General features: G+C 41.6%; 1 protein-coding gene across 4 annotated transcripts in view; it reads left to right on the plus strand.

The window, feature by feature from the left end:
• ralgps2 (Ral GEF with PH domain and SH3 binding motif 2) overlaps positions 1-13,327 on the plus strand; it is a 66,508-nt gene extending 53,181 nt beyond the window's left edge. For 3 of the 4 annotated variants that reach the window (XM_017407213.3, XM_017407212.3, XM_025003948.2), the window contains exons 10-21: positions 1,754-1,891; positions 2,721-2,811; positions 3,423-3,490; positions 3,574-3,703; positions 3,845-3,996; positions 4,080-4,134; positions 4,700-4,777; positions 6,188-6,293; positions 6,886-6,978; positions 7,832-7,937; positions 8,917-9,008; positions 9,093-13,327. In XM_017407213.3, the coding sequence (XP_017262702.1) occupies positions 1,754-1,891; positions 2,721-2,811; positions 3,423-3,490; positions 3,574-3,703; positions 3,845-3,996; positions 4,080-4,134; positions 4,700-4,777; positions 6,188-6,293; positions 6,886-6,978; positions 7,832-7,937; positions 8,917-9,008; positions 9,093-9,122 (1,139 nt within the window). In that variant the 3' untranslated portion in view covers positions 9,123-13,327. The remainder of the gene's footprint in view (positions 1-1,753; positions 1,892-2,720; positions 2,812-3,422; positions 3,491-3,573; positions 3,704-3,844; positions 3,997-4,079; positions 4,135-4,699; positions 4,778-6,187; positions 6,294-6,885; positions 6,979-7,831; positions 7,938-8,916; positions 9,009-9,092) is intronic. The other variant, XM_017407214.3, reaches the window with a different exon arrangement.
• Positions 13,328-13,550: the final 223 nt, after the last annotated feature.

Below are 13,550 nucleotides of genomic sequence, written 5' to 3' on the forward strand. Positions count from 1 at the left end.
TTTTTTTTTTTTTTTCCTCTTGCTTACTTTATTTTTTTTCAGAGTTGGTCTGCCTACTTCTGATGCAACTCATTAATGGGGGAAAAAAAGACAAAACCAAGAATAACAAGGCTGCCTTATTAAATTTCCCATCTTTAACAACAGCCATTGTGGCGCTCCTGTAGAGGAAGTGGTTTGAGGAAAAGGGACACGAAACCTGCTGGAATTCAGACCTCGCTGACGTCAAAGCACAAGCTGCTTTGACCCCATTGATTATAAAATGCACCTTTCAGCTCCCATCTGTTTGCTTGCGCTGCCTTCTTTAACAACGAGGGGAGCTGTTCGTAATGCTGCAGGGGTCTTCGGGCGCCTTCTTGTCAAGAACAGCTGGACACTGAAGCAGGCAGATAAAACTGATTTGCGGTGCTATCGGAGCATGTTGCTTACCCCGGGTGTAGTCTGAGCTCGTTGCTGTTGGTTTTCTTTTTTTTTACCACTGTTTATTGTTTAGATTTCTTAACACAGACTAATATGATATACTTATATGATTCTTTTTAGATGAGTATCATATTAAGCAGACACATGTTGTCTTCCTTTTTGTAACCACATCTCTTATTCTTATTGATCCTTCGGGGTTTTGCCGCAGTTAGACATTTAATGACTGTGTACTCTAACCACAGGTTCTCTGAGCATGAATCTCTGTGCAGATGGTTCAGGCAGTATGGATTTAGGCATGACTAACTGCTGTTATCCCTGACATGTTTACAGGAGCGCCACTGTAGCAGTTAAGCCTCTGGTATCCCCCTCTTCCTCTTGTTCTCCACATCTCTCACGTACCCTCTTACAGCCCGGTCTTGTAAACTGCTTCCCGTATTCCCACATAATCAGATTCTGGTATGTGTGCAATAATATCTGTATGAAATATCTTCAAGACAAGTTTCTGCTGCTTTCTTTCCTGGGATTTCTGCTCCTGCAGTTTTGCGTCTGAGTGCGCATTGTTGCAAAGCTATTTCCACGCACAAATATCTGAGAATCACTTTACTTGTGTCAAGAGGGACACAAACAAAGTCTAATCTGTGATAACTCTTCAGACATCTGCACTCAGTCTCGACCGTGGCGTGTGAAAGAAACATCGAGCGAGACAAAAAGGAGAATGGAAGAAAAATGACACCATTGAATCGCTTCGGAACAGTGTTAATCTCTGTAGATCGCAGAATGGTGGGAAGCTGCTCCTGTGTTTGTCTCTTAATGTCATTATTTATGCAACGGGAAGCTTAGAGTCTCAGCTCTCCTTCAAGTCTGCCAAAGAAAGAGCTAATGAGAATGTGACGAGAGACGGCTTTGAGAGAGAGACACTGAGGAGGAGATCTGTCATCTGTTCAAAGCTGATCAGTCTGTTTAAAACTGACACAAAGGTGAATTTGTGCAGGATCTTTTAACATGTATTATTAAAGAAGTAGTGTAAAAACTACCTGCAGGTTTTACATTAAAAACCCACATCTGGTTGATACTTCTGTCATAAAGCCTGGGAAATCTGTCAATGATGTGTGGTTCAGTCTTGTTTGTCTGTGCACTTCCTTTCCAGCAGCCTGAGCTCTGTATGTTCTGTTAAGAAAACTCTCTTGTTCTCCAGTGTCATATATGATGTACAACACCTCGTACAGATGGACTTTGTCCTCATTCGGTTTGTGCTGGGGGGCCCCTGGCTTACATGAGGAAGAGACGGCTGTGCAGTTCTCATGACTTACTGTGTTCATTCTTGTCTTTATTTCAGGGATGTACCTTTCTGACCTGACATATATAGATTCAGCCTACCCCTCCACTGGAAGCATACTGGAGAACGAACAGCGATCCAACCTAATGAACAACATTCTCAGAATCATATCGGACCTGCAGAGATCTTGTAACTACGGTGAGACTCAGGCAGACACACATACATGAGGCTCCGTAATGACTGGATTCATATTTCACCATCTGAAGAAGGCATCTGATTAAATTCAGGCCATAATATGTCCGACAGTATTTTTAGTCCTTCCAGAAATCTACAGGAATAAAAGAGTCAGAATTTGGCAGTTAGGTCTTGCCACTTCATTTTTATTCTCATCAAAACAACATGAAGTAATCTGTGTTTGAGTTTTTGTGAAATGTAAAGTTTTAGATGGCAAACACACAGTGTACGTGCCTTCATCCATGCCCAGTTGTGTGGAAAAATAAATAACTACATAGGAGTGAAGAAAATACACAATTCACTTCCATCCCTTTCTTGTAATGTAGAAAGATTGTCATAAATATGTTTAAAATTCAGGACCAATCTCAGCTGTAGTCCACACATTTTTTGCTCCATTTGTCCTGTTTTTTCATATTAAAAGCTATACCTCACCAACCTTCTAGCATATAATTATGAGACACTTAGTCGGCTTTTAAAACCATTAGAAATGATTCACCCTCGAGCTGAAGGAGGCAACAACATCCTAGAAGGAAAAGAACAGCGTTTTTTTTTTCTTTTGAAAAGTTGATTGATGCTTTAAAAAATTGTAATGTAAAGTAGGATGCTGTTGTTGCCTAGCAACACTAAGGCTGCTTCCTTGGAACTGATGAGATCTTTGGAGGATGGGTTTAAAGTAAAAAATAAAAAAAGAAAATTGTGAATTTCTTCATTAAGTCCTTATACTTTGCTTTTCTGGTGTGGTGTGAGGTCACATGTGCATGTGTTTTATTTCTGATGTTTTGTCCCTTTTCAGATATCCCAGTGTTGCCTCACATACAGAAGTATTTGAACTCTGTCAGGTATATTGAGGAGCTGCAGAAGTTTGTGGAAGATGACAATTACAAGTAAGAAGTCAGAGGTTGTTTTCTCACAGACAAAAAAAAGTAACGAAAGCTTCATGAATCTGTAAAATGATTGCAATGAGTACCTTTGACGCACATAAACACTGCGAAGTATGAAACAAAACATAAAAGTTATCTTGAACTATAATAAATGGTGAAGTTTGAAGGAGTTTACTCCAGTAGTTTTTCAGATATATTGATATGCAGTTCTGAAATACGGGTACACGCTCAATGTAAACAAAGCACTCAGCTAAAGCCACCAAAAACCTGTGGAAGCTTGAGTCACAGCTTCATGTCCCTCTGCCATAAAATGTAACTTTAGGCTAACGAGCACTCTGCATTGTAATAAACTAAACAGTGGGGGTAAAAATATTGGTATTTGTTCTGAGAGTTTTAGTAGTCATATAACACATATAAGCAAAACTCAGCTAGTTTCTGCCAGTGATGCAACAAAACACCAAATATTGTTAGCCATTTTGTTCCTGGCTTTGTGCTATCCCAAAGGATTGATTTCCCCTTTTTTTAATTATTTTTGTTTTATTTTATTATTTTTGTCATTCAGAATTGATCTTGAATCCTTTCAGATTGTTGCACTGAGCAGTATTTTTGCACAGGTTGTCCCAGAAGATTGAGCCAGGCACCAGCACACCACGAGCCAACGCCTCCAAGGAGGATCTTGTCGGTGGGTTTGAGCCTCGATTCCCCGCGAGCTCTGGATCATTCCTGGCTCCTTCGTTTTTAACCCAGTCTCGGTCCTTCTTACAGGTCAAGAAGCGTCGTCTTCTCCTCTTTCTGGACGTAAGGGCTCAGTCACGGTTGAAGTCCCGAATACACCTCCATCCCCCAGGAATCTACTGCCCTATGGACACAGGAAGTGCCACAGCTTGGGCTACAAGTGAGTCCTTTTGGTCCTCAACTTGTTTGTGAGCAATAGCTTTCTATATGTTAATGACAATAGTGTGTTTATTCTAATGCTCTAAAGTAAAAATCCTGGTACTTGTGTCTATAATGCTACTGTGTTTTGTGTTTTCCTCAGTTTTATCCATAAGATGAATACCGTAGAATTTAAAAGTGCCACATTTCCCAATGCTGGTTCTCGTCATCTGTTGGACGACAGCGTGTTGGAGAGCCACAGTCCCACCAGGGGACAAGCAGAGAGCTCAACTCTCTCCAGTGGCATTTCACTTGGTAAGACTAAAGCACATTTTCCTATAAATGAGACGCACCGTTTGCGTCTCCTGTGACGTTTTCCTTGTGGTGTCTGTGTGCAGGGAGCAGCGAGGGCTCCGAGCTCAGTGAAGAGATGTCTTGGCCAGCTTTCGAGAGGTAAAGCATTCGAGTCGGCTTTTGGTCACGTGCAAAAAGCAAATTTTGAAACATTTTTGTTCTTTCGTTCATCTATTTTTTTTTTTTAAGCTTCTGCCATTAAAACTCAAAAACGCCATGCTCAGCATTGCTTTTCGCCATGATGCCACGAGGCAGACATGTCTCATCCCACCGCTGCTCCTCTCTGTATTTAGCCACGATGTAAAGATGCTTCTGCTTCTCCAGCATCCTGAGATGTTTTATTATTTAAATCTTTTACCCAGTAATTCCTCTGCGTGACGTGCGTAGAGCCGCACTCACCACATCTGAAATACACTTAGCCCTAGAGTTTACTACCCTAAAAAGCATCCTAACCTGATTTCAAAATTACATTTTTTTTTAAGCGCTTCACTTTCATTAATATTTCCTCTAACCTAAAGACTGCTCCTCATCAAACCCTAACCCGTGCAGTTTTATCAAAAAATAAAATAAAAAATAAAAAACACAAAGGGGAAAAAGTCACAAAGCTTAACGGTGTCCCATGCCCCGTATCCTATCCTGTCCCATCTTATCCTATTCCGAACAGGACTCGGTTCTATCACTCTCTGGGCCCAGTGACCCGTGTGGCCCGCATCCCGTACAGAGGAGTCCTGAGGCCCAGCAGGTACAGCCACCCCTCGACTGGAACCAACTCGATCTGAACCAAACTCTTTCTTACCTTCACTGTTTCCACACCCTCAGTCACTGCGTGTGTGTAGCGATGGGGTGATTTTGTGTTTCGAATTAGGTGCGTGTGTTGAAATCCCAAATCAGGTGAAGGGAAAAGGATGACTTTGGGGTTTATGACTCTCATTTCTTCTTTTGTGCAGCCTATAATTTAACTGTCGTTTTCCTGCATGTCTGCTACTCTCACATGAACACGCTGGGGCTTAAAAATGACACGTGGGAGTCTCATAACTCAACAAAAACATACTCAAGGCCTCTGATGGTCGTATTAATATCACACTTTTTATAATTTGAAGGAATGCATATCGCTCGCCGCCTTTCATGTCAGCGTTTTAAACTAAGATCATCTTATGATGAGAAGGAAGATGTACGCCCAGTGATTACTTTCTGAGAGTTTCACTAAGATGTCTCCAGGCGGGCAGGGTTGATGCCAACGTTTTAAGGAAAAGTGTTGCACAATTTGTATTGCCCTGAGTGTATATTGAGGATGACTCTCAGTTATTAACACAAAAAATTGTGCTTAATATTTGTAAACTTGGCTGAGTTGTAGACATTTTTCCATTACTAAAACTCAAGCTTTGGCCGACATCTTGAACTGGGCTGACTCCAAAGGTTGATCAGTTGTAGATCTACACCCGACGATTACTTTCTGACAGTTTCATTATAATCTGTCCACTGGTTCAGAAGATATTTTGCTAACAGACAGACAATGGACATGCACACACACACAGACATGGGCAAAGCCCTTATTGTCTTCGGCAACAGGCGATAAAAATGATGTATTTTATTAAAAACATAAAAACACCTCATGCTCCAGTTCTCCTCTGTCCAGACTGAGTTAACCTAAACTTTTAGCTTGTGATATGATTCCAAGGTATTTACAGCCTGGAGCAAAAATGGCCGCCCGCAGATATTCTGGACTCCATGTGTCTCTGGAAGCAAACCTTTAGATCCCCATCCCTAAACTAGAGAGGAACAGATTTTAGAACCAATAAAACTAATTCTCTGTTAGGTGGTGTGTTAAGCTGGATGGTTTCTCTCATTCTCTGTTGGGCTTCACTAGACTTCCACACTGAGCTTCCTGCTCCGACCCTCCAGACAGAGACAATCTGCACGCCTCCTTCGCCGCTTAGATTTACAGCTGTGAAATTCAAATCTGACGAAACACGACAGAAAAATGCGTAGTTAAAAAAAAAAAACCCGAGTTGCTGGTGAAGACAGCAGGGCTGAAGGTGGCGTCGCAGATCGCCTCTGCATGTTGCTCTGGTACCGTTGCGTGTACTCGAACAGTTGTGCCGTCGACTCTGTTTATGTTTGCGTGAAATGTTTTGTCTTTGTCCCGTTACAGCTCTGCTGAGTCAGAGGAACTTGCGGTTCATTTGTATCCCGGAGCAGTCACGGTGCAGGGGGTTTTGAGGCGGAAGACCGTGCTCAAGGAGGGCAAGAAGCCGACTGTAAGATCACACATGAGCACCAGTACATGCCTATAAAACCACGAATGTGCTTTTCATACATGCATTTGATACAGAAGCACATGGGCAGTAAAAACTGTCTGCGGTGGACAGATTGGGCCTCGGAGAGTCAGAAACCTGCAGATCACCTCCGTTCCTGTCAGTTCCTTGGGCGTGCTTTGGTTTTACTTGTCCCTCTTACACTTTTTAATTTTAAGATTGTTTCACTTTGTTTTGGCTGAAATCTGAAACTTTTCATGTACTTCAGATTATATAAAACTGTCACGGGTTGTGTGTATAATTTACAAGCTTCTTTTGCAGTTTTAAAAAGACGTAATTTTTCTTCCCCACTCTGGCCAGTTTTTTTTTTTTTACACCAGCAGTATCAGTTTGTGGGTTCATTTAGTCTCTTTTTTTTTAGTGCTTTCCCTCCATCTTATTGTTGCCTTTATGTATTCAAGAGTTTACTGTCATGCGATGAGATGCATATTATTCATTCTTCAGTCATCTCCCTTACTACAAGCAGCAGTCCCCTCTGACATATCTCACTCACACCGTCACCGTCATGTGACTGGTTTTCACTGTGTGCATCCAGGTGGCATCTTGGACCAAATACTGGGTCACTCTGTGTGGAACTCAGCTTCACTACTACCCTGCCAAGTCCCTGAAGGCCACAGAGAGGAAACATGTAAGTCACGCAGAAACACTCGGTCACGACATGCGGGCGTTTGAAAGCGCTGTTTGACGAGCGCAGCAGACAGAACTTGTACGCGGTGAGTCTCCAGGTGAAGCGCAGTTGTTGAAAGAAGTGAAAGAAGCTCCGAGTTTAAAAGGAGACGACACATGATAGCCATTACTTACTCGCTTTGAAAAAACTTTAATTGCAGAATGAGTTCAGAGGAAAATATGTTACGATTCAATGTGTGCTCTGAACGGTATGCAGGGAAACGAAGGCTAGGAGCGCCGCACTTTTCATACCGCTGACGTATAAGAAAAGAACGCCGGCTGCGTGTTTGTGCCTCCGTTAGTTTGACGGGGACTTTTTCTGACGCTGTATTGTACAGAAAAAAAAAAGGGGGGCTCAGCAGAAACAGAACTGGAAGTAGAAAATAAATGAGTGAGCAGGAAACACAGGGGGATGTTGTGTAAATGTGCGAGGAGACTGGTTGCAGTCTGACGCAGCCGGGGGACACACAGATGGTAGCACTCGTTGAATAATGGGAGCCATGACATCACTGCCGTCCTGTGTGTCACTCACCGGCTGATGAGAAACTTGTGAGGTACAGATTTAAAACAGAGCTTACACACAAAGGTCGCGTTAATTTTTCTTTAGCTTTAGTATCAGCATTTCAACTTTTACAGAGCTATATTGGTGCAGAATAGTTGAGCCTGCAGTGAGACCGATGTGCATCCCGTTACTCTCACATTTGAATTTTGAAGAAAAAAAATCACCACCGTTAATTAAGATGAGATGGGGGTGGGGGACGGGGGACGGGACTCTATGAGGAAAGTAAATGTGTTTTTTCTTGCTCTCCCAAAAGTTTAAATCCACATCCAGCAAGAGCGTGTGTGTGGTCGGTCTCATGGCCATGATGACCGACGACCCTGATCATCCAGACGTCTTCTTGTTGACTGACTCTGAGCACGGTGAGACTCGTGCATTTTTACTTTTTTGTTTTTTACTCATTTTCTACAGACTACATATAAAAACTATTTTTTTATATTTTAAAATTAAAGAAATATTAGAAATTGGTACCATGTATTTGTATTTTTGCATGTTAAGACAAATTGAGGGGGGGGGGGGCTGTGTGAGTTCTTATTTTTATTTATGGAAAATAAGAATTACCCCACTTATAAATAATACAGAAAACATTTGCATCTTAACAATTAGAGTGAAAACTTGTATAATTTGTTGGATATTTATTCTGGCTTACTGAATTTCCTCTCCTAGACTTATGCTTTCATTTGAAAGCCAAATCTTTACTTCAAATTCTCATTAATCACTTGCCCTGGTTTTGCAGAATGCCTTATTTTAATGCCTTGTAGTGTAGAAATTTGTTTACAAAGCTGCAGTTACTGGTTTTCCCCTCAGCACTTTGCCTCAAACGTGTTAAAATGTTTGCTTTTCTATTAGTCTTTGGAGAAAGACCACACTCTAGGCTGAGAAACTATTATTTGCACCTGGCCCTGGAGCCATGGCTTGCAGACCCCTCGTCTAGGAGGATGTAGCATAAGTAATTGATTGAACCTACATCTGTGACATGTAAACCTGATTATTAATAGAAGATCCTACATGTAGTTTGTGTAACAGCATAATAAGAATGATGACTTATTTAAAATAAAGTCAGAATATTGCTGTGGATTAGTAAACATAACCACTGCAGCGGATTGTTTTCTCAAATCAAGGCAGCAAGTAGTTTCTAAACAAAGCTTTAGAGGAGTCAGTCATATTTAGCTTTCTACATGTAAATATTAGCTGCTGAGTCAAACACACAATTGTTGAATTGGTGTCCTGATTCTTTCACTCAATTTTTTTTATGTTGAGCAGTGCTTCAGCCGTCTTTCCTGACTGTTGAGAGAGCAGCTGGAAACTCCTCATCTCACACTTTTTGTCTCTGTTGCCTAGGTAACACCTACAAGTACCAGGCAGGGAACAGGATGAACGCTTTGCTCTGGTTCAAACATCTGAGTGCTGCCTGTCAGAGCAACAGGCAACAGGTAGAAGCGCACACACACACACACACACACACACACACATGTGAATCTCACCGACGTGTAAAACGGAGTGTTTATTTTTCCAAGGTGCCAGCCAATCTGATGTCATTTGAGTGACAGACGGTGAGACGTTTACCTGAGTAGAAAAGAGAGGGATGAGGAACCAGACGAGGAGGATGAGGAAGAGCACCGACTCCGTAGTGGAAGCTTTCACTGCCATGAGCCCTGACAGCCGATTCTCCTACTCTCACCCCGACCTCACTGCAACGTCACCTGCCACCACTGCCTTAACCAGAGTTCCTAATGTGTGTTTGTGTTTGTGTGTGTGTGTGTGTGTGTGGAATTGACTCCTTTGGATGTATTGACCACTGAACAAGGACTTGGACCACTGATATTGTCTCCTGTCTTCTCTGAGTCTCTTTCCAGCACATCGGTGGAGCCCTTATGGTTTTCCTCACTGTCAGACTGATTGTCCCTGGAGAGACTGGGAATGTCTTCTGTATTTTTTTTTTGTTTTGATAAGGGGCAAACTATTTTATTCTAACCCCCCCCCTGTTCTCAAATGTAGGATTTCCATCTCTTTTTCGGGTGGACACACAATCCCAACACAACTGGACATCAGCTAGTTGGTGGGACACCTGCTTCCTCCATCGTTCATGTGTTCAGATGTTGATCTCTTCAGTAGTTTAGGATTATTTACACGAGTCATGCTCTTACAAACTCTCACACACACACACACAGAAGCTTCTTTTATTGCATCGTTGTGAACGTAAGGGCTCCAATTCAGTTCCAGCAGAAACAATTCTCACATTTTCTGAATGTGTTGAGTTTTTAAACTTACCCCTCTTTTTGTCATATACTAAATTCACTAAATCTGTATGTGTGTGTGTGTGTGTGTGTGTGTGTGTGTGTGTGTGTGTGTGTGTGTTTGGGAGCTTGTTTAAATTTGAGAGAAACTGCTTGTGGTCCTCGGTGGTACGATAATCCCAGAATCTAAGCTAAGGTGTGTTCACGGCTGGACAGACTCGTTTCAAACCTACATTTTTTTTTTCTTTTTAAAATCCAATATTTTCTGGTCTCTGTTGCCCAACATCAGCTGACGGAGGCAATGCTGGGTTCACTGGACTCGCACATGCAAAACACTTAAGACTTGAAACTGTGAAGAAGTCTGAAAGCAACAAAAACTCACGATGCATGATTTTATCTTGGGTTTTTGTTTTCTGTTTTTTTGTTTGTTTTTTTTCCATTGATATGTTTGGAACCTTTAGTCTGGAGCCATACAGTGTTTCTTCTTAGTCTTTGTTTACTTTGTTTGTGTTTAGCTTCGTTTCATTTTTCCTTTTTTGGGAGCGACGGTGCAGTTCACAGTATTACCATGTAGTTGATTGCACAGTAATGTGGGTTTGTCTGTTACATTTGAATGTTAGTTGTTTTTTTTTCTTATTTTAAAGCATTTAATGAACATGTGAATTTCACAACGGCGTATTAGGGCCACTCAGAAGGAGGAAAAAAAATGAGCAGGAAGTTGTCTTTTAATCTGAATTTTGAGATTAATTTTATCGACGGATTAAAAAAGAAAAATCACAATTTTATTTACAGAAAAGTGTCAATTTATTTAATTTGATGGGAAAAGTCACAATGTCGTGCTCCTGAACCAAACAGTATTTATTTCATTTGTTGTTTTTAGTTGTATCTGACAGTTATGAGTTCACTTTTACTGGGTTAACTACAAAATAACATGCAGTATTTTATTTGAAGCGGTACGAGATGTAGTTTATTACTCCCTCCTGTTTTAATCCTTTACAATAAGAGTCTCATACACATACAGAGTATTGACTTCTAAATACTCTATTTATTTTACTAAAGAACAATAATGTAAGCTTTTTCCATAAGCTTCAGATGGTTAGCACTCAGTGTATGCGTTTGAGACTCTTATTGTGAAGGACTGAAATAAGTTCTGTGAGTTTCTCGGACTGCCTCAGCTAAAATATTGCATGTTATTTTGTAGTAAACCCACTAAATGTGCACCTGTAACCCTTAAATACAGCCTTAAAACAAATGAAACAAATATAAATGGAATCAGTAGCACAGCAGGGTTCACTTAAGCTGGATTAAGTCCTAGATGGGGGGACTTCCTCTTCATTACTTTCTTCTTAGTTGCCCTAATATGCCGTTGTAGGGTTTAGCTTTTTTTGCCCCTTTATTCACAACTCACCATAGTTTTAGGCCCTAATAAAGTTTCGTCTGTGTTAGAAATAGCATCAGCACCTCAGTAGGATTTAGTGCCAAGAGACGTTAGCCTCGCTGTCTTCCTCTGATCGACAAAATGTTGTGAGAATAACTAAAGTAGTTGTAGAAAGCGTGCCACTAAAAGACTGCTCCTGGTTGTTTTTATGAAAACATGAGCAGGAGGCTGGCACAAACAATAATGGGAGGCTCTTTTTTTTTTTTGGTAATATTCACACAAAATTTGAATCCTTTTTTTTTTATGGTCGTTTACATTGTATGTTTACAGAATCCTTCACTCCTGCGGCTCCACATTTGCTGTATTAGTTAGAAATGAATTATGTAGAATCCCTCGTGTCCTGTGACAGCGGTTCTGTTCACTCCAGACGGTTAGAAGAAGGCGATAAGAGGAGCATCCATATTCACAGTGCTGATTTCCTTCTGTTTTCCCAACACAATACCCAGTCCAGACACACAATGCATTCAGTCTGTCCTGTGTTAGCTTTACTGTAAGTTTAACAATTCAGATTAGCTAGTTATGTTTAGGTCAGACAATGCAAACTGAGATCAAGTCCATTTCAAGAGATGTTAAGTTCTCTTTTTGACTAAAGGAGACGTGGTTGTGGATGACCCTGTGGAATAATGAATGAGGAAGCCAAAGACCGGCCTTTGTAATGTGACAGTCACCGAATGTGTGTGTGTGATAGCCCGTGCATACTCCTCTATTTTTTTAACAAGATGAACTCCGAGGCAGATCAGACTGTCCTTCGAGGCTGCCGTCACTGCTGAGCAGTGGGGAGGGAGGAGACGGCGGCGACCGGCTACCCAGCCTCCTGTGACAGCTACGACTCCACGCTGGATTGTGTTGCACTGGAAGTGTGAAGGAAGGAGGACTTTTGAGCACGCAAAGTGGAAACTGAACTCATAAGAAGAAAAAAAAAAAAGGAAAGAGACTGTTTAACGCGGTGGAAACCCGGAGTGAAGCACTGAGGAGGCGGGCTGCTATCTGAGTTCTGCCCGATGGCCAAAGGAGACAGAGAGGGCTGCGGACGAAGCTGGTTGAATGGGACGATGCTGTTGAGGACGAGCGGCTGAGACTGTCCAATCACAAATGCTGGTTCCTCTTTCCTAACCGTTCAGTCCCGCTCAACCAGCAAAGCGTTGATGCCAAGTTGGAAGATCTGAGACTCCGCAGAAAGGACTGTGGACACACGTAGCCGAGATGGATAGAAATCACGACAGCCACCACATCCGCTTTTTTCGTATTTGCTTTATCTGATGCTGTTTGACAATGACGAAAGAAAAAAGATAAATAGCAATCTAATGTAGTTGATCTGTGTTCCAGGGTTTGGAGTTTTATACTTTACCAGAGCAGAGAAGTGTTTTAGGGGCATCGTTAAAGGTTCGGTTAAATTCACTAGAGTTTGACTGCTTTTGTTGTTGTTGTTCCAGATCATGTCAAGCACTTTTTATGATGTTTATCTTGCTGATGCATTGGTTTACATTTTTCTTTGTCCACTTCTGTACAGTGTATGATCAAAGAATTACAATACATTTAATTTTAGGTTGTTTCAATCTTCGATTTTGAGCCAAATCACTTTGAACAAAGTTGCCCCTCCATCTTTATTTTGGTTGAGAGTAGAACATTTAGACGTCGGACACTTTTTAAACCCTTTTTGTCATAAAAAGAAACTTGACTCCATGCTTTTACAATTCTCTGCTTTACTAGCTTGTGTTGTTTCCTTCGAACTGGCCACGCTGTCTGCGGCTGCACAACTTGGGCCGTGTTCGGACCGTTTTACAATTCGTAACCTTCTGGATTCAGTCGTGCAAAAATGGTCAGGAGTTCAACGTGAAGAGCTCAGCCAGACGATGCGTTCGTGTACTCTTGGAGCCAGCGTGCAGCAGTCGGGCGCCGTTTACCGAGGATCTGTTTGCGTCGTCCTAACAGGGGTGGTGTGTAAATCTACCTGGCTCTGTGTGTGTGTCCGTCTCTGACTGTGTCATGACTGGGGTGAGCGCTGTGACCTCATCTCTGAGTGATGTGCTGCCTAGTGTGTAGACTGAGAACCAATAAACACCCCCTCCACCCCCTATTTTATTTTATCTTTTATTTGATTTGCTTTACGCCGCACTTCAACCTCTGTGTGTTCTTGTCTTGAACATTGTGTGTATTCATTTGGTTGTGGTCACATTGTAAGTTCTTGTTTTGTGTCAGCGAGATTCGACTCAGCTTTATTTCAGTCGTACTTTTTAAACACAGGTGGAATACGAGAACATAAAATTAGCCATGATAATAAAAATAAATACAATAATATA

This window comes from Kryptolebias marmoratus, linkage group LG24 (assembly GCF_001649575.2).
Source record: "Kryptolebias marmoratus isolate JLee-2015 linkage group LG24, ASM164957v2, whole genome shotgun sequence".
Taxonomy (NCBI): Eukaryota; Metazoa; Chordata; class Actinopteri; order Cyprinodontiformes; family Rivulidae; genus Kryptolebias; species Kryptolebias marmoratus.